Source organism: Cyprinodon tularosa, unplaced genomic scaffold (genome assembly GCF_016077235.1).
Source record: "Cyprinodon tularosa strain WSP-4 unplaced genomic scaffold, ASM1607723v1 ctg782, whole genome shotgun sequence".
NCBI classification, from domain to species: Eukaryota; Metazoa; Chordata; class Actinopteri; order Cyprinodontiformes; family Cyprinodontidae; genus Cyprinodon; species Cyprinodon tularosa.
In genome coordinates, this window is record NW_024039543.1 from 1 (window position 1) to 20,437 (window position 20,437).

General features: G+C 38.3%; 1 protein-coding gene across 1 annotated transcript; it reads right to left on the minus strand.

Moving 5' to 3' along the window:
• Positions 1-403: 403 nt before the first annotated feature.
• LOC119773758 lies at positions 404-16,969 on the minus strand (the record flags this gene model as incomplete). Its single annotated transcript, XM_038270883.1, has 6 exons — positions 16,704-16,969; positions 16,379-16,624; positions 16,138-16,302; positions 15,904-15,990; positions 15,611-15,615; positions 404-691 (listed from the first exon to the last, which is right to left on the minus strand). Coding segments are annotated over exons 1-6 (876 nt in total), but the record flags the coding sequence as incomplete, so codon positions are not given.
• Between the last annotated feature and the right edge of the window lie 3,468 nt (positions 16,970-20,437).

Sequence of the window (20,437 nt, forward strand, 5' to 3'; positions counted from 1 at the left end):
CTGGTGGAACCCAAACCTTCAACATAAGTTTCTTTGAATTTTCACAGTTCTGTCCTTCAAAAACAGAAATTTGGGAAGAGATTCTGATACCAAGTTACTCTTTAAGCTCACACTTCCTGAAATGCATTTAGGGAAGCTTTGAACACAGGTCAGTATGTGGAGGTTGATGGATTAACAGGCTTTTAAAACATTTACTGTTACATTGCTGTTACTCAGGCTACGACCTGGACTCACTGAGAAGCTAGATCTAGATGCTAGTCAGCTCAGGGTTCTTTATAATATTATTCTTAATCTGGTTGGCATAAATCTAGTCTTCCTGTTCAAATTTGGCATATCATCTCAATGCCATTATATGACTCAATGGCTTGCCATACAGGTAGATAACTGAGACTGAAAGGCCTACCTTGAGGAAGGAGCTTGATCCACATGGATGATGGAGGTGGAGGGAGTCTATAACAAATGCTCTCTTCTTAGGCATTCTGTTCTGAACGACTCGACCATCAAGACTCACCACGTCTTTCAGAACCATGGACAGGTCTCCTGAAGATCTTCTGTTTTCTTGGAAGGTGGATGCTGATGTTCTGGATCTGTCTTTGAAGACCATCCTCCTAGTCCAGTGCCTGTCCACTCTACAACAGAGAGGAACTCCATGTGGCAGAGTGAAGGTGTTTGCCTCTGATCTTTCTCTGATCTGAAGGAGAAGAAAAATCACAGACCAAAAATTTAACAGGTCTAACATATAATGGTCTCTGGACTGAACCAGGGAGAGAAATGCTCTGACAGATATTTCTCACAAGAAGGTTTGATTACAATTTTTTTAGGTTTCACAGAATGTAGGGACTGAGGATCAACAGTACAGAGGATGGTCGAGTGGGAAAAAGAGCTTTAGAAACCAGTCTGAGCAGGTTGGAACAGGTAAAGAAAAGATCAAGTGTGTCATTTCATAAAAGAGGTTCACCTGGAATAAGAGGAAAAGTTTCCCAGACGTTGAAAAGAAGAGCTATAATATGGTTTAATATGGTATGGTTATAATTTAGAGGTGATGAGGGTGGATAAGAGCATGAATAGCAGTACATCAAAGGGAAAGTTCACTGAAAAACATGTTTGAGAGAGGAGGGATGGAAAGGAGATCAGTAGGAGGATAATGAGGCTGTAACTGCCAGGCAGGAGGCCTGAAGGACAAGATTTATAGATGGAGCTACAGTGGGCATGAAGGTGTGACAGAATAAAATGCAGAGGATAGAGTCACATGGAGACAGATGACTCCCTATGAAAGCAAAATGCTGATTGGCTGTTTCTTTAAAAGGGAAAAGCCAGCGGAAGTAGAAACAGATCCCATTCCAACATAAAAGCCTCTTTAAATCCTTAATTCAAATTAAGCAATAAAAGTCTAGATAGAGGTGGAAGGGTATGAATAGTTTTAAAGTTTAAGTGTTAATGTTTAACAGTAGTGATATTTGAAAGTAAAATAACTGAATAGTTAAAACACTGTAATAACATTAGATAAATACACATTATCATCAATAATATTCCATCCTTGAAAAGAAAGATTGGTATTATTGTTGATTAATGTTACTCATTTCTTTGACATTAGTCATTAGTTTAACATTTATCTACAAGAATTGTTCTAAGCAAATGTTTAATCTACTTAAAGAATATTATGGTGTTATTATTACCATCTATCTCTTAATCTCTAAAGGGATAAACGGTTATAAACAGGAACTGGTTCAACCTGTCAGACTAAGGACAGGTTCCCTGTTCACTGAACCAAAGCCGGACATCCTGAGTTTCATCCTTTAAAACTGAAACTGAGAAGCAGAGAGGCTGAACTTCACTGAAAGCTACTGAAGTAGTAATAAATAATAAAGCATAGGACTGGACAGACAGAGCTGCCCTACAATACTTGATCCTGAGAACATTTTGTGACTTCAGCTGTTTTTATTTTACAATAATCAGTGAAACATAAGAAAATATCAGATGGAAACAGTTCAGCTTTATGGTATGATGTGTTGAAGGTACCAAGGAAATCTGAGGACATTTTGTTGTGTGGCTCTTTGCAATGCTGCTTTCTATTTAAGCTTCTGATTCTGACCTGGATGATTGAAAAGAAAAAGTTACCCCTAGTGGAGAGTCACGGTAATGCAAGCAAAATATTTCTCACAGAGCGACATTTTTTTTTTTATCTAAATCAGTTGAACCAGCTAAAGAGATTTAATTTGATATTTCAAATTACACCAGAACTTGTTGTCCCTTCAATCAGCAGAGAGACATAAAACATATTTTACCGACCTGGATCTTTATCATTGCAGGTTTCTATTTTTAAATCTCCCCCTTGGTTGAACTTATTGAGCTGCAGTGTGACTGAGCAACCAGGTAACTAATCCATAAGAAGCTACAGTCTGAACATTAAACAGTTCAATTAGTATTCAGGGAAACATTTTATCAGTTTCTCTCTAGTGCTGAATAAAACTGTTATTACCACCTTAGTCTCATGTTGTAGTTTTATTTTTTCATACATAAAAAATATGAGCATTTTGTTCATTTTCTAATCAATGTCTGCTATACTTTTCAAACTATAAGGAAACTCAAACTACCCTTAAAAACAGCTGAAACTCACCTCTGTTGAAAGCATTTCTCTGGTGACTGTGATCCATGACGGTCTGAATGATACTGAGCTCCTCAGCTGTTTGTTTATGTCGCTCAGCTGTTGATCACTTGATCAAACCAGGATGGGGCAGGCTCCTCCATCAGCTGATGGAGACATCTTCGTTTACATAGTTGCACCAGCAGCTCTCTGTTTGTGTGAGGCTCATCCGGGAAATGCAAGTTGTTTTTCCAGCTTTTCTATCTACTGCAGTTTCAGGAATTAAGAAACTTTATGCTCATTATGAGACCATAATGACATCCAAACTTTACAAAAAAGGACACAGACAGAAATAATATTAATATCATCATTAGTTAAAAATTAGAAATATTACTGGTGGCCCTATGATAATTCATCCCACTTCCTATTCTTTCACTCATGTAAATCCTACTGATTGGAACCTTTAACAATAAATGCTGTCATGTTTTGCTGGAACTTGGTTCAGTTTATTTTCTAATCCTCTTCCCAATGAGAGAATTAAAATCTTTTAACACAGAGACAAATACTTTACTGTTCAAAAATGCACTTTATGATGTCCTGAACTTTCTCAAGTTTCCAACTGTATGTATTTTCATTGTGAACTTAAAATTAAAGAACATCTATTCAGTAAATACAGTCATTAGTAATTAGACCAGAGCAGACTAAAACACTGCATAACTGCTGAATATATCATGTATGTAATTTTGTCAAAATGGGAAAAAAAAGGATTCTTTACCAACAACCTCCCTGCTCTTGGCTCTGATGTCATCTTCATCATTTCTCTCTCTACAGGCAAGATTTCAAAGAAAAAACAGAATTTTTAAACTGATTTTAATCTGAAATATAGAGATAACTCCAGTGATTATCCATAGACAGATGTCTATGTTCTCAGTGATCTTTGTCAGTGTTTCCTGGTGGCAGCAGAGCTGCTGGACACGTTGCTTTCAGTCTAACTAGACTTTAAGATGAGACTGACAAAAACAAGGAATTTCAACTATGTGACTAATGTCTGTTTAAGCATCAGATTAAGCCCGTTTAGTTTCAACATTTTTAGCTTTATATGTTCAGCAGTTCATGATTACAGTCCTTGTATAACCAGCATGTTTGAGGGCTTTCTGGGATTTGTAGTCTCGATACAATTTTAATCTTATGGTCCACTGGCCTTTTGACTAATGTTCAAGTTCTATAAAACATCACAAATTGCATGTTATAGGCAGAAGATTCTTCTTTGGATGATGATAAAATTAATTGAATATCCTTTAAGCTCTCTGTTTCCTTTCCTGCAGAATTTTCATACAACACAGCAGAACCTGAATATCATGAGAGCTCTTGGCAGTAAACCTATTATTGTCAAGGTTTGGTTGTGGTTTTGGACCCAAATGCAGGGGATGCATTGGGTCCAAAACGCAAATGCAGGGGGGGGTTCTTGCATTTTATTTTTTTCTTAATTAATTAACACAGGTAACAGCAGCAGGAATCAAAAAAATCAAAAAATCCAATAAAAAATGTAAAACAAACCAGAACCATGGAGACAAAGAACACATGGAGTCGGGGAAAGGTGAGGAGAGACGAAGTAAGAAGTAAGACGATGTAAGAAGACAGCGACGAGAAACCAGCGACGATGAGGAACCAGCAAAGAGTGACAGCAGAGGGAGAGTATATATGGCTGACTGAGACAAAGGCAGGGCTAACGAGCAGATAAGGAGCAGGTGTGAGTGGAGACAACGAGGAAGGCAAGGGGAAAGGAACACACACAAGAGGGCAACAGAGGACAACAAAGAAAAACCTGAGAACTAAAATATATCTTGGAACATAAAGTAGGAAATAAACCAATGAAACACACGGATCAAAGTTTAACAGAAAGTAAGACCGTGACAATTATAGCTTTAACATGGAGCAGAACCTGAGAGAGGTTTGAAATGGTTTAATAATTATGTCTGTAGGATTTGACAGAACTGACTCTATAAAGAGCCTGGAGATGCCATGAGTTGGGAACTGGCGCAATATGAATAAACATGATAAATTTCGTTTAGTACAGCTTTCAGACAGTAAAGGACCATTTCCATTTCATAAACAGCAGCAGTGATCAAATGAAGTGGATAAGGTACAGTGTGGGAGAAAAATAATTGGTATGGAAGTTCAGAGCCTTTCCAGATAAATAATTATGGTGCAAATATGCAGTATTATTGGTTTTGTGTTATCAGTGATGCAGAGTTTATGACTTGATTTAGAGTATTTTTTTCAACCTTTCAGCTGTCTGATGGCGGGGGGGGGAAAGCTTCATTGAATGCTGTGAAGAACAGTCCATTGTGGGGGGGTAAGGGGACATTTATGCTTCTGTAATGATAGATTTGAAAAATCCTCAGCAAAGCAGAGCAGATATATATATTTCCAGTTGACCCTAAGCTTGAAATGAACTAGTTCTGGGTCATGATGAGGCGTTATGAAGCATTTCGATATACTGGCAAACTGTATTAATACTTTGTCGATACTGTGTGCACCTGCTGGACATTTAAAATCACTACAGGCAGCCTCATTCACGGAATAAACTGACACGGATTTGATGAACTATAATAAAAACTATATAAAACTATATTCTTCTTTCATTTGATGACAAAAGATCAGAGATTTTTATTTTTGTTAGATGTGTTACATTGACAGATGTGCTTATAAACACAGTTTACTGCGTCATTCAGATAAAAAAAGCTAATGTATCTTTCATATGGCTTTCTTTAAATGATACGCGCACAGACACAGCAAGTTTTGCTTTTAGAGATCAACACATGCACTGATGCATCAGTGTTATTGGTCCCCTCACTAATATAAACAAATATAAACAGACTGACCCTATGATGGAGCCCAAAGCAACTGCTGATGTTGGATATTCGGTGGCTAAAATGAAGTTTGTATCTGGACTGAGAAGCTCCATTATCTTCTGATGCTCCAACTGTAATAACTGCTTACAGTTATCTACAGCGGTAAATGAGGCTGGGATCCAGAAGGACCTCAGAATCAGTGGTTCCAGAATCAGGAGATCAAAGAACACAACTGACCCATAGAGGAGCAGTTTCAGTGCTGCAGACCTTTAGAGACCTTCTTTGATATCAGACAAGATCAAGGAGATGTTGCTAATAAACAAGCAGAGACTTTTCCTTTTTTTCCTCGAAACCTATCAGCTATCAGGCTGTAGGAGCTTTAGAGTGTGGTGAATGATCACCAACTCTGACTGAAGAGGTAACAGAAACTTTTATTTTGATAAGTTGGGAATAACCCTGTAGCTAGATGTGGCAGTTTTCTAAGAGCTAACAATGGTTGGTAGAAAACCCCCCCCCCTGAAATTACCTGTTATTAAACCTGTTATTAATGGAGATATATGAACCAATTTTAACATCAGGCATGGATTAAGAGATGTGTGTCATGATAGGCAAACTACAAAGTTAATATCATCATCCAACATCAGCATGTTTTACATTTTCATCAATATTTTCATGCTGGTCATTTTTCTATTCCACCTGCTTGATATTAATGTGGACTGCAGACATTTTACTGTCATTACATCCTGCCTACAACAGAGTGTGAGATGGCTTGGAGTCAGACACTTGTTCTTCATACCTCCTGAACGCCTCCCTTGGAAGGTTTTTCAGGCACGACCCACTGACAGAAGGCCCAGAGGACAACCCAGAACACTATGGAGGGACTATGTCGCTCAGCTGGCCCTGGATGCTTTGGGCATTCCTTCTTTTTCCTGAAAAGAGATAACTCTGCACAAACTCTTTACATAACCTTTCATAACTTATATGTATTAAATATTCTGATATGAACTGTAATCTTACTCGATCATAGAAGTTGCTTAGGCTTACAGAAGGCAGCCCTGGGGTCACCTCTCAGGAAATTACCCCAATTAAAAGATAAAGAGGAATTTTATACATCTTCAGTGTGCCACATCATCACATTTGACATGATAGACTGTCATGATCTTATCCAAAGCTCAGACACACATGCAGAGCAACATATTCAGAGAGACCAGGGGAAAGGTTTTAACGGGTTTTATTGAAGAAGTAAAACAAGGGGAGAAGTGTTGCTCTTAACACCGCTCAACCGGAACTGCAAAGTGAAGGGAAGGCACAGCGGTTAGTTTAGGCTCAGTGGGGAATTTCACTCGTAAAACTTGGAGAAGAGGTTTTGGTTGACGACTCACGTTTCCAGTGAAGTTGTTGTATCCTTGACTCCTGTCTGTGTGCCGTGGTTCCCGTGTTTGTCTGATTCAGTGGAGGGCGGAGCAGGTTTTACCCAGAATGCGACTGATGGTTGGAGAACGGAGAAACTGACTCCCACTCAGATTTCCCGCGGTACTTGAACAGGTCGTAGTGGAGAATAATCCCTTTCTCAGTGGAAAGCTCAAACCATCTCTTGGGGAAATTGGATCCAAACCTCATGTTTGAACCCCAGCTCAGTTTTAAGCTCAGTTGATCCTTCCAGGGAGAGAAGGTCCAACAAATCCAGTTAGCAGGACAACTTCCTGCCAAGAGGCAAAGACAAAACAAAGTTAAACTCAGGTTGACAAAAACTCAGCTTGACTCAGCAAACTCAGTTTAACGAGGAAACCATCAGCAGGTGTGTAAGGAGGCGGACCAGAACCAGGCGCCTCCTGGTGGATGAAGAGACAAACACAAAAAACACAGACACAAAACAGGAGTCCTGACATAGACGTTAGCTGATGAGAAGACATCAATGGCTCCAGCCTTATCAAAATATTACACTTTGTTCTTAGTTGAAGGACACCACTCTCATTCCATTCCCAAATCATTGCCATATACAGAATGAGGATTGTAACTGTATATCTGGACAAAGGAACTGTCCTAATTAGATAAACTACTTGGGAAAACATCAGTTCTGACACGCAACAGGCAGCTAATATTGAGGTGAAATAAACTCACACATCATCATTGAGAATTATCCATAACAAAGGTAAATTGGTCCCAGGATCAGGAAAGCAGAGACATGCTTTACAGTGCATTGGTGATAAAATGGTGATAAAATGCCATGCATTTCATTCCATGCAAAATGCAACAGCCTGGTTATTTGTTATTTGACTCATGCCTGATAAATGTTTACTAAGCTCAGTTACACCTAAAGTGTTTTTATTACACAAAACAAACCAATTTTACCGTAACTTGCTGTTAATACTGTGAGGATTCATTAAACAGATGGATCACCTGGGATAAAGGAAATGATCAAAATGAAGGTAAAAGGGTTGGTAGTTGGTAGGTGGATGCTACCCCCTACTGGTGGTGTTTCATACAGCTGAGCAGAGGAAATGTTTAGAGGAGGTCAGACACCTCCTTAAAGGACCCTGGAGCAGGGATTAGTAAGACCCTTCAGCCCTTTGTGTCTTTTATTCAAGTAAGAGTGTCAAATGAGCATGAAAATGACCATCCAGATATAAATGAGGCCCGGAGTGTGAAGCACAACAGATATAGTGATACTGATCCTCCTAAATGAAGAGAAAGAAGCAGAAAATCCTTTCCTGCAGGCATCAACATGTTTAATGATGTTAGATTGTAGTGATCCAGGTGGTGGGCTGGGCTTGGAGAGAGTCCAGGGTAACTTCCTTGTCCCTGTATTAAACCTTACTTACCCCCCCAACCCCCACTCATAAAAAGAAAACTAGTTGAAGCTTGTTTTATTTGATCTGGGATCCATCCAAAGCAACCATCCAATAAGGAGCTGCAGACAGAAGTGATTCCTTGATTTAAATAGCACAGATAAAACCAAAAGGAGAACTGTTTATTAGCAAGACTGAGTTATTCTGACTGTTTCAGAGACGTTACCTTCTTAGACACTACGGATCCACCAGTGGGTTCATGGTTTAAATTCCTCATTTGGAACACTAACTTTCATTTTCAAGTCACCAAATTCATTTTTTACTAATATTTTTGGTTTTAGGTTATTCTATCTACGAGTGTGAACATTCAAATGTTATTTACTGTACATATGGCTGACTCAGTAAAACAAACATTACAAAAGTTAAATATTTTCTAACACAAAACCACATCCCCCATCGTGTTATATTAGCATAATAGGTCCTAAATGATATCAGTATTAATAATTGCCAAAATGTTCTTTTATAGGGTGAAAAATACCTCTGACACAAATTGTGCCAAAGAGACAGCTCAGCTTGGCACCCTGCCAACTAAAACCTTTGTGGACCAAATATGCTTCAGCTAATATAAGGCCCCCACATAGTTACAATGATTGTGTGCATATGTCACAGTCTGCGCACACGATTCAGCCTAAGCCTAATTGTTGTCCTGCAGATGATGGCCAGGAGATGACAGTGATGTGTTACTGTCAGCTGTGGTGGTCTAAGTGCAGTTACAAAATCAAAGAGATACACAAAAAATGTCAGCTGGAGCCTAAACCCAGGAAGACTATGAATTGTTGAAATCAAAACATAAATAATATTTAATGTAGAGCTTATTTAAGAAATCAAAAACTATACGGTAAACTGGTCAATGTGTCACAGTCTTTGTTCGGTTAAGTTTTTTTTTGAGTATTACGTTTTACTTTGCTCCATGTTTTCTAGTTTTATTGGTTTGATTCCTATTTTGTTTTGTTTTCTGGATATATTTGAGTTCTTAGATTTTTCTCTGTAGCCCTCTGTGTTGGTCTCCATTTCTCTAGCTCCTTCTAGAATCCTCTGTTCACACCTGCTCCCAATCAGCTCATTATAAACTCATCCTGTGTAGCAGTTCCTCAGTGCAGTTCCTCATCTTTCTCTGGTTCTTCATGCTTGTTTTTCCCTGCTGTCTCCAAGGTTCTGGTTTTTGTACTTTATGTTGGATTGTTGGATTCCTGCCTCCGTTTCCTGTAAGAACACTCCATTAAAACTACAAGAACTCCCCTCTGCCTCCCCGCTGCTGCGTTTGGGTCCTCAAAACCTCAACCAACCCTGACAGAATGTTTCACGACCTTATAATCCATTAGACTGTCCAGTCTTCCATCTGAGGCTGGCTTCCAGGTTAAATCCCTGGTAAGGCTGTTATAAAAGGAAACCCTTCAATAAAACTTAACAGAAACAAATTTATTTGAAACCAAAAACATACTGAAAATTTAACATAAAATCTTTAAAAAAAAAATGTCCCAATTAGGGACACATATAGATTTTATTATTAACTAGAGAGCAAACTAGTATCCATAACTGTGCTAATAAAAGGGTCTTAGCTAAGGAGTTCTAAAACCAAACTTCCCCACAGTCCAACATGTCGATAACTGGTAATCAGTAATAAGTTAATCTAAGGGTCAGCTAACAAAAACACAACACAGGAACATGGGCAGCATCAATTGGCCGACTAGCTTCAGGTTAACCCCTGTTTCTTTAAATTCTGCATGATCTAAGAATTAAAATAAAAACTGTATTAACTTCTAACTCAGAGAATATAACCTCATTAGACCCAGCCTTTGGTATCTCCATGCAATAAACCAGGAAAGGTTCAAACAAATGTCAAATTTATTTCAGTTAAATTGGTTGGCCTTGGTTATTTTCTCTGGGGAGGATTCACTGGAACATAAGAGAAGCTGTAGATCCGAACTGGTCATCAACCACTCTGAGCTGTCACTTCACTGCAGGGGACTGAAGGATGGTCAGACTATATGAAAGGTCATAATTACAACTTTTTTATCAAAAGAAAATTATATATAAAATAATTATACATCCAAAGAACATCTAGAATGGTGCAGAATGAAAGTATAAATTTTACTGAGGAAAAATATATCATTTTAAAAATCAAGTTTTGACAGGTCCAAAGTATAAAAATATTTACATTGCCAATATTGACATTAGAGGATTGTGCACCAATAGGAATAGTGGGATGAAGATTTGCTATCTGGTTCAGCAAACCTTAACCTAATATTGCAGATGGCACACAGTTCTGTTTATGTCTGATCATTTTGCTCACTGCTGGAATTCTATTTATGTTCAAAAAAGGACTGACACATGGTATATTACTTTATTTTATCAGAAACAAACGTGCTTTGGTCTTTTTTTGTCTAGGTATAAAACAACTCTATGCACCTTCAAAAGGGAAAATGCAGGTGATACAGAGAACATTGGACAGCACACTGATAATCAAACAATGAAAGACATTTATAATTACTTTGTTTTCATCTCACTAAACTCAGAGGAATAAAATCCGTTTTTGCAGAAGTAGATCTTTATAAGCAGACCTTAAATTAGCTGACAGATGGAGGACTACCTGAAGAAGAAGAGACAACTTCCGCTTCTAGTGGAAACCCTAAAAAAAAAAAAGTGAAAAAATTATCTCAAGCACAGAATAAATGTCAATGAAGAAACAAAAGAAACGCTGTTAGCTGCATTGATTTATTTCATTCCAGAGTTTTCTTTATGCATAGAACTTATCTGTTCAACATGTTAAGATATTGAGTTTTGTCGGCCATTAATGCTGGTTGTCCTATAAAAAAAGGTATTTCCTGTGTGTGTTCATCTGTCTTAGTAGAGCTGTAGTTAGTTGTAGCAGAAGGATGTTTACACTGAGTCTGGTTCTGGTTCATCTGATATTTCCCCCTTAAAAAGGATTTTTTTTCTCCTCCGTGGCCCATGATCATCCAGGAGAAAATAATTATATAAAGTCAATGACTCAATACACTCTGCTGAATTTCTATAGATAGAAAATTATCAGACCATATGACCTTCTATTGCTCCAGAGTCCAATCCTCTTGCTCCCCATCAATCGAAAGTCTTTTTCCCCTGTTCGCATCACTGATTACAGGTGCTGGTCATAAAATTAGAATATCATGAAAAAGTAGATTGATTTCAGTAATTCCATTTAAAAAGTGAAACTTGTATATTATATTCATACATTACATACAAACTCATATATTTCAGATGTTTATTTTGTTTAATTTTGATGATTACAAATGACAACAAATGAAAATCTCAAATTCATCATATCAGAAAATTAGAATATTACTGAAGACCAATAAAAACAAAGGATTTATAGAAATGTTGGCCAACTGAAAAGTATGAACATGAAAAGTATGAGCATGTACAGCACTCAGTATTTAGTTGGGCCTCCTTTGGCCTGTATTACTGCAGCAATGCGGCGTGGCATGGAGTCGATCAGTCTGTGGCACTGCTCAGGTGTTATGATAGCCCAGGTTGCTCTAATAGTGGCTTTTAGCTCTTCTGAATTGCTGGGTCTGGTGTATTGCATCTTCTTCTTCACAATACCCCATAGATTTTCTATGGGGTTAAGGTCAGGAGAGTTTGCTGGCCAATTAAGAACAGGGATACCATGGTCCTTCAACCAGGTACTGGTAGCTTTGGCACTGTGTGCAGGTGCCAAGTCCTGTTGGAAAATGAAATCTGCATCTCCAAAAAGTTGGTCAGCTGCAGGAAGCATGAAGTGCTCTAAAACTTCCTGGTATGTGGCTGCGTTGACCCTGGACCTCAGAAAACACAATGGACCAACACCAGCAGATGACATGGCACCCCAAACCATCACTGACTGTGGAAACTTTACACTGGACTTCAAGCAACGTGGATGAAGTGCCTCTCTTCTTTTCCTCCAGACTCTGGGACCTTGATTTCCAAAGGAAATGCAAAATTTACTTTCATCAGAGAACATGACTTTGGACCACTCACCAGCAGTCCAGTCCTGTTTCTCTTTAGCCCAGGCAAGACGCTTCTGACGCTGTCTGTGGTTCAAGAGTGGCTTGACACAAGGAATGCGACAGCAGAAACCCATGTCTTTCATACGTCTGTGTGTGGTGGTTCTTGAAGCACTCACTCCAGCTGCAGTCCACTCTTTGTGAATCTCCCCCACATTTTTGAATGGGTTTTGTTTCACAATCCTCTCCAGGGTGCGGTTATCTCTCTTGCTTGTACACTTTTTTCGACCACATCTTTTCCTTCCCTTCGCCTCTCTATTAATGTGCTTGGACACTGAGCTCTGTGAACAGCCAGCCTCTTTAGCGATGACCTTTTGTGTCTTGCCCTCCTTGTGCAAGGTGTCGATGGTCGTCTTTTGGACAACTGTCAAGTCAGCAGTCTTCCCCATGATTGTGTAGCCTATAGAACTAGACTGAAAGACCATTTAAAGGCTTTTGCAGGTGGTTTGAGTTAATTAGCTGATTAGAGTGTGGCACCAGGGGCCATCAATTTTGAACCTTTTCACAATATTCTAATTTTCTGATATGATGAATTTGAGATTTTCATTTGTTGTCATTTGTAATCATCAAAATTAAACAAAATAAACATCTGAAATATATGAGTTTGTATGTAATGTATGAATATAATATACAAGTTTCACTTTTTAATGGAATTACTGAAATCAATCTACTTTTTCATGATATTCTAATTTTATGACCAGCACCTGTAGTGTTCAGTCCCAATCCCTTGAGTTCCCTTTGCATCAGGAGCTTGGAAATGTGGTGGACAGTTCCTCACCAAGGTTAGGTAGTTTCACCAATCTCCTTAGATGTTTTCCCTCTAATTCGACCCTTCTGAAATGGACTGGTATCTTTTCAACGATCACAGGATGTGTTTTTCAACATGGTTGTTTAAGAAATAAGAAGCAACTCTTTGCACCAGTAGTGGTTTAATAACTTATTGCCAGATAAAACATAATCCCCCATGCAAGGATTATTCCATGGAATGCTCATACCTGCTTTTTGGCAAGACCGTGTAGATCAAGATGATCATCCACATTTAGCTTCTCTGCCATCAATCTGGAGTAGATTACACATTGAAAAGTTTCTGCCAAATAATAAAAAGTAAACATGACTAAAAGTTCAATCAGAGGACATATAAAATAGCTGAATACTACTACTACTACTACTACTACATTTTATTAGTAATGCACTTTACCATTTTACATTTAGGAAAAATCTCCAATTGCAACAGGTAAAATCAAAAAATGTAAAACTGAACATATTGTAAAGTACATATGAATAAATAAGTCGGTGGCATAATTATAAAAGGTTAACAGTTGTAAGTTCTGCAAAAAATAAATGTTTTTAATCCTTTTTTAAAAGTCTGGATAGTCTTTGGTTCCCTCAGATGATCAGGGAGGGGATTCCAGGTCAGAGGTAGGGGCAGAGCACAAGGCACGATCGCCCATGGTGATTAGCTTAGTCTTGGGGAGGAGGAGGTGGTTTGAGTGTTTTGAGAGGCTGAGAGTTTTCAGGTATTGTGGGGGGGGTTCAATCTTTACACTGTCTACTTAAATATCGCTTAGATGATAGAAGGAGACTTTACAGAGGTGAGAGTGAGATGGAGCTACTCAGGCTCATCTATCCAGAAGCCAAACGAGCAGAAGAGGAATATAAAGCTCACTAGAGTGAAACACACTGCCTTTTTAATTTGTGCAATTTTGTGCTTAAACTTGATCTTTTAGGGGCGAGTGCTGGGTCCTCATGTTATGAAGAGGTTTTAAAGCCCTAAAAAGAAAAGGTGAAAACGTATTTGGAAAAAAGACAAGGCTGAGAAAACATGGCTACTACGGTCTGTCAATTTTACTGAAAGAACTCCATTTCAGTCGCATCTGTTCTTCTCTGAGAGGAAGAAGAAGAGTCCTTTTTTGTGCATGCCCACTAAGCCATTTCACCATGACCACCTTACGAAGGCCGACTGAATTTCAAACATATTTGATTTTCTCCCAACCTTACGATCCGTGATCAGGAGGTGGTTGTTAGAGGCCCTTCGTTAGTTCCGGACACTACACGAAGCACGATCAGGCTGAAAGTCGGCCCGATCGAAACATTTTCGCAAGACTGCAAAATCGGCCCAAAAAGGACAAAAACAAGTATAGTGTATGCCCGGCTTTAGAGGTAAAACTAGCATTTGTAATACAAATACATAATGTCCCAGGAAAATAAGAAGTCACAGAGGTCTAATGTACGTATATGTGTGGGGGCAGCAGTTAGTCGTGAGAAGTTCAGGTTAGCAGAAAAAACCACAAAGTTTCTCACCTTTGTTTGCTCAATAAGATGCATTCACATCAAAGGAAGAGGCAAACAGTTTCTCAGGGTTCCAACGGAATTAACATCTATAAAGCCTAAACCACAGCCTGGTCAGTCTCGGTCTGCTGATAGAAACTAAAATATGCTTCAGTTTCTTCTCAACATTTGGTACCCAATGGAAAAAAAGAACCCCAAAACATCTATAATGCTCCTTCAAACACCATGAGAAAATAATCTGTGTTGCCAATGAAAGCGGGTCGTAGCATAAAGACAAAGTGAGACTGTGAGACATCGTCCAAAACACAGAGATACTGAATGCTTTAACATAAACAAAGAAGATCTTTATGACTCCAACATCTCATTAAATAGGAAGTATTTTATTAGCATGAGAAATTAGATATTTATTAATGATAATTAGCTATTACCTTGTTATTTATTGACAGACATTCATAGTTTGTAATTATCAACCTCCACCTGATTATATATGAGTTTAAACAGAAGAATAGAATTGCTTTGTGTTAAAAGGGACAGGTTGGATATGGATTGGTTAATATGACACAAATTGACAAGAGTTAAAATTTATTAACGGCAATAAAATTTCACTTTATTTTTATGCAGTTCCATGCATCCACTGAGGCTATCGCTGCTTTACCTCACTGTTATTGCACAATTCATTGCTTTGGCATAAAGCCAGAACGGTTTGAAAAACAATCCTTTAAAACATAAAAGGAGCATATAGTGTTTTATAGAGAGTGCTGAAATATGACTACCAATTCTTAGATGAAAAAGAAACTAATAAAACACCTGCAGCACATTTAGTAAATTATTATATTATAACTGTTGAGCCAATTCCTTTTCTATTCCTCCTATAGCTGACCTACTTAGGTTACACCGTGGGCAAAAAAAGCTAAACCACAGAAACATGAAACTAGATGACTGCAAAACCTGTTAACAGTCAGTTAGCAGAAAAACCACAAAATGTAGCTTAAAGGGTACAGCCTTTACCAAACCTGCCGCACATAAACAACACAAACATTCTGATTGAAATAAGCCAAATCACATTTGATCACTGCTGCACTTCATTAAATATTTTTGTTCATTTCACTGCTAAGCTGCTGCTCATTCACTCTCTGAAAGCTGTAGAAAACAACTCTAATTTCTAAGGTCTCAGTCGTTAGTCTGAAGGAATCTCATTTAGGTCAATATATTCAGTTTTTAGTTGATTAAAAAGTTTAGGTTTAATCTAAGAAGATTTTGAGCCAGAAAACAATCAAAAACAAGACGACAAAGATTCTTACCTTTGTTTGGTTTGTTTTTCTGTTCTTCAAGCTGTGATAATTGCATGTAAACATAGGTGATTATTATCTTCCCAACTTCCCGATCACCTGAAATCAAGCGTTGATTGAATTCAGCAATTTATTTTTATCTTCCCTAATATATAAACATCTGAAGTGCAGGGGAAAATGTGAAACATTCATCTGAAATAATGAAGATGAATCCCAGAAGGTATGTACAGCAGATGTTGATCGCACCTTTAATTTTCTTGTCCATGTGACATTTCACCAGAAGAACCACCAGTAGAGCTACAACCATGGCACCAAATAGAAGCAGAAACCCATAAGGATGAAACTGGTAGGAGGGTGGAGAGGTTGATGTAGGAGAAGGGATGGTTGTTGGGGAAGAGGTGGAGGAATTCTCTGAAATAAAGATTTATTAGGTGATGAACATATAATAAAGACTCTTAAGGTTCAGCATTGAAACAATCCTTCTGACCTTCAACAGAGATCCAGCTGGATGGAGACTCTCCATGACCCCTGATGTTACACCTGTAGAGGCCTTCATCAGAGCTGGTCACATGGTGGAGGGTCATGTGACCTTTGGGCTCAGTCCTGATGAGGGAGCCATCTTTATAGAAAGCAGCTGGGAGGTTGGAGGGAGTGGTCTCTGTTAGACAGCTCAGAGTGACGTCATCTCCCTCCATCACAGGGAGGACAGGACTCTGCAGGATCACTGATCCATCTAAACACAGAGACAAACTACAGCATTTCATCCATTTCCACACAGCTTCATCAACACTAACTCCACAGTCTGATCTTACCAGTGACAGTGAGCTGGATGCTGCTGCTGGCTGCTCCCTCTCTGGACGACCAACACCAGTAAACTCCACTGTCACCTGTGCTCATATAGATTATGTTACAGGTTTGGCCAGTAGGTTTTCCCCATGAACCGTTACACTCAGACTGTCCTCTGGTTCTGTTCCTCCATACAGTCCATCCAGCAGAGCTGTTGCCCTCACAGCTCAGAGATACAGAGTCTCCTCTGAAGAACTGAGATCTGCTGGGACTCACAGTCAGAGCAGCTGGGAGGACTAAAATAAAAACATAATACAGGTTTTAGTTGTGAATTGTAATAAACAGAGATTTAATCAGTTTAGATAGTCATCACAACAGAAGTTTTTTTTACTATTTGTTTTTTTAACATATTTTTCTAGAATGTTTTTCCGCATGAAAGATTGAGAACACAACAGAAATCTACTGACCTTTGATCACAGAACAACACAGCATGAAGGTCAGAGCTGAAGAAAGGGAAATATTTATTGATCATGAATTCAAAGTGTTTAAAACTCTGCAAATTATGCATGTGAACCAGGATATCTAAGCATTTTAAAACCTCTTATCTTCTTGTATTTCTTTTCTTCATAACTGTTTTTCTAAGGACAATCATCAGAAATGCTAAACACACCAGAACTTTAAGCCAAATAAACAGGAACTTTTCTACTCACAGAACAGACACTGTAGGGCTGCGCCTCTCATTGTTCCTCTGAGGGATCTGACCCCTCTTCAGTTTGGCTGAATGCATTAAGCTGAGCCCGCCTCCTTCCTCTTTGTCACCAGACTCAGTTTCTGAGCAGCATAAAAACGCCTCTTTTGTTACAGATGATATTAAACTGAAAAAATGTTTAAAAAATGCTGATGACAAACAGGGAATTGTTTGTGATATTCAGCAACTATAAAATAAAATGTGTGAAAATATCTAATAATGTCAGATAGTATAAGTTACAATGCACAAAGAATGCTGAATTTAATGTAGTTGGGAGAAACACAGCAAAAAGAACAGAGAACATATTCAAAGATGGACGTAAGAAGGAGACAAGACAAATTAAGACAGAGGGGGGAGGGGGGGGTTTGGAGAAGATGGAGGCTGAAGATCTGCTGTGATGCCCCCTGGTGGGAGCAGTTTAAAGGAGAAAAATATCAGAAAGTGCTTTACACTTAAATGGACAACACTGATAAAATATATATACCATTAAACTTTCTAGTTCATATAAATGGTTTTGGTGTAGAGGTTATTACAACAGAAAATTGTCAGAAAACATGACATTTTTTGATAAGGCTTGTTTTGCTATAGCCCCTGTCATACCCTTTCGATTTAGCCAGCGTATGTCTGATGTACGTAAAATCTGGCAAAAACACTGGCATACGTTGGATAAGTTAGGGGTCAGTTTTGTATAAGGTATGAGTACACTGAAGTACGGTGGAGCACGCTGGAACACGTTGACATACGGCAAGGACACAGAGAAATTTTGCTCAAAATTTCCCGTTGTATGCCAGCGGAGGCTCATTTACGAGCGGGGTTCATACTGCGATCAAAGAAAACTTTTTATCCAGACCTGTTACATCTTGGTTGTGGTTTAAAGGACCCAAATGCAGAGAGGTTGAGGTGAATTCTTGTAGTTTTAATGATGAAAGTAGTTAACAAAGGCAGGAATCCAAAAATCCAACTAAAAATGTAACACAGACCAGAACCATGGAGACATCAGGGGAAAACACGCAGAAGGAGCCAGGGACAGACGAGGTGAGCAGAGAACAGCAACGACAGGACCAGCAACAACAAGGAACCAACAAGGAGTGACTGCAGAGTGAGAGTATATGTAGCTGACAAATAGCAACAGAGGAAAACAACAGAAAAACCCGAGAACTAACATAAATCTAGAAACTACACAAAATAGGAATTAAACCAATAAAACTAGGAAACATGGAGCAAAGTAAAGCACAACATAACCAAAACTATGACAAGACCGGGCACCTCTGGGTGCATTGCTGCCCCCCTCAGGATCTTTTTCTGAATCCCACATTGTAGCATGGCAAAGACAATTCACGTTTGCAGTTTGAAGAACACCTGCTTGCTTCTGATGATTTCCTTCAGCTAACCAATGAGTGTTTGCGTTCTATGACTCATCCAATTACACTAGTTTCACTAGATGTGGATGGAGCACATGACGGGAAATAAATATTTATAAACATTAAACCGAAGCCAAGAGTAACGAGTAACGTTTGTTTTAAAAATGTATGGAATAGAAAGTACAGATACTTGGGCTACAATGTAATGAGTAGAAGTCAGAAGTAGGAAGAAAAATAAGTAATGGAGTAAAGTATAGATACCTAAAGTGTTACTTGACACCTCTGGCCATGCGTTATGCATAAGTTAGGCTGTAGTTAAACCTAAGTTCAGGAATCGTTATGTAAACTTTACGTATACGCCTGAAATTGTATGCCAGCTTTTTAGAAGTTTCTGGGGCGTCAGTATGCGCTGGTTAAATAGTCTAGCTGTAACAGGGGCTTTAGTTTGCCTGTTTAAACTCTGTCTTTGTGTTGTTGACGCTGCTGCTGCAGGTAGACCAATCACTAATCTGTAAAAACTTATCCAGCTGTCATGTATGGTGTGGGATGCCATTGGCCACTAAAAAAAAGTTTATTTCTTTTCGTTAATAGATGCTAATATTTTATAACTTTTTGTATACATGATGTAACCTAAATCCCCGGAACAGTATTTTCAGGTTTATTTACCTTTATTGAAATAGCTTTTTTTTTTTTTTTTTTTTTTTTTTTGGTTTGTGTTCTGCATGTTTTTCATGCATTTAGCAGACGCTTTTATACAAAGCGACTTACAAAGTAGGCATTAGCATGAAAGGTCTTGCCTAAGGACCCACACTGGCAGCTCATTCCCCCCAGCAGGGAAACAAACCCAAGGCCTCCTGTGTGCAAGTCGGGTGATTTACCTTGAGAACTTGAGATTTAGTATATTGTGCATTCATTGCATGAAATATGTTACAGAATAGCTGGAAATTAAAAAAACTATATAAAACAAAATAAGGTTTGTTTTACTGAACAAAAATCTTGAATATAGACCCCGAATCTTTTGTTTTTACAGCTACAAACAAAAACAGTAACATCATCATACGCATCACCAAATTCAAATAAATTTAAATGTAATTCTAAATCACCAATGTGTGACCTAAAAATCATTCACCTTCATTCTTTTTGTTCTGCCTAAAGCTGCCAAAAGGATGGAGAAAGATAATCAGGAAAACTAAAATGAGTTAAGGCAAAGTTAAATGAATGAACCAATCAATAACAATCAATAATAATAAATGCCTGGTATTCAAAAAAATGTAAAGGAGTGCTGTATTGTATGGGCAATAAGTATTGTGCAGTCAGCTCAAGCAGCCATTTTAGTAGTTGACGTCCACGGGTGAAGATGTAAAACAATACCTGCCGTTCACCCACAAATCTTGAAACACAGAAACTTTAAACCCAATTTGAAATTCTAACTTCTAACACAATTCAGGTCTAAATGGCAGCTTTCTACACATATAGAAAAATAGATTTATGACAGAATGTGTTGAGAAGAAAATGACAAAATTCCCTTTACATGGCAGCAGAAACAACAACTTACTGTTAATAATGACTTAAATATACAGTCAATGTATAATCAGCATACACAATAAAAATAATATGAGACAATGTTTGGCTTTCAAATTTTATTCTAAAG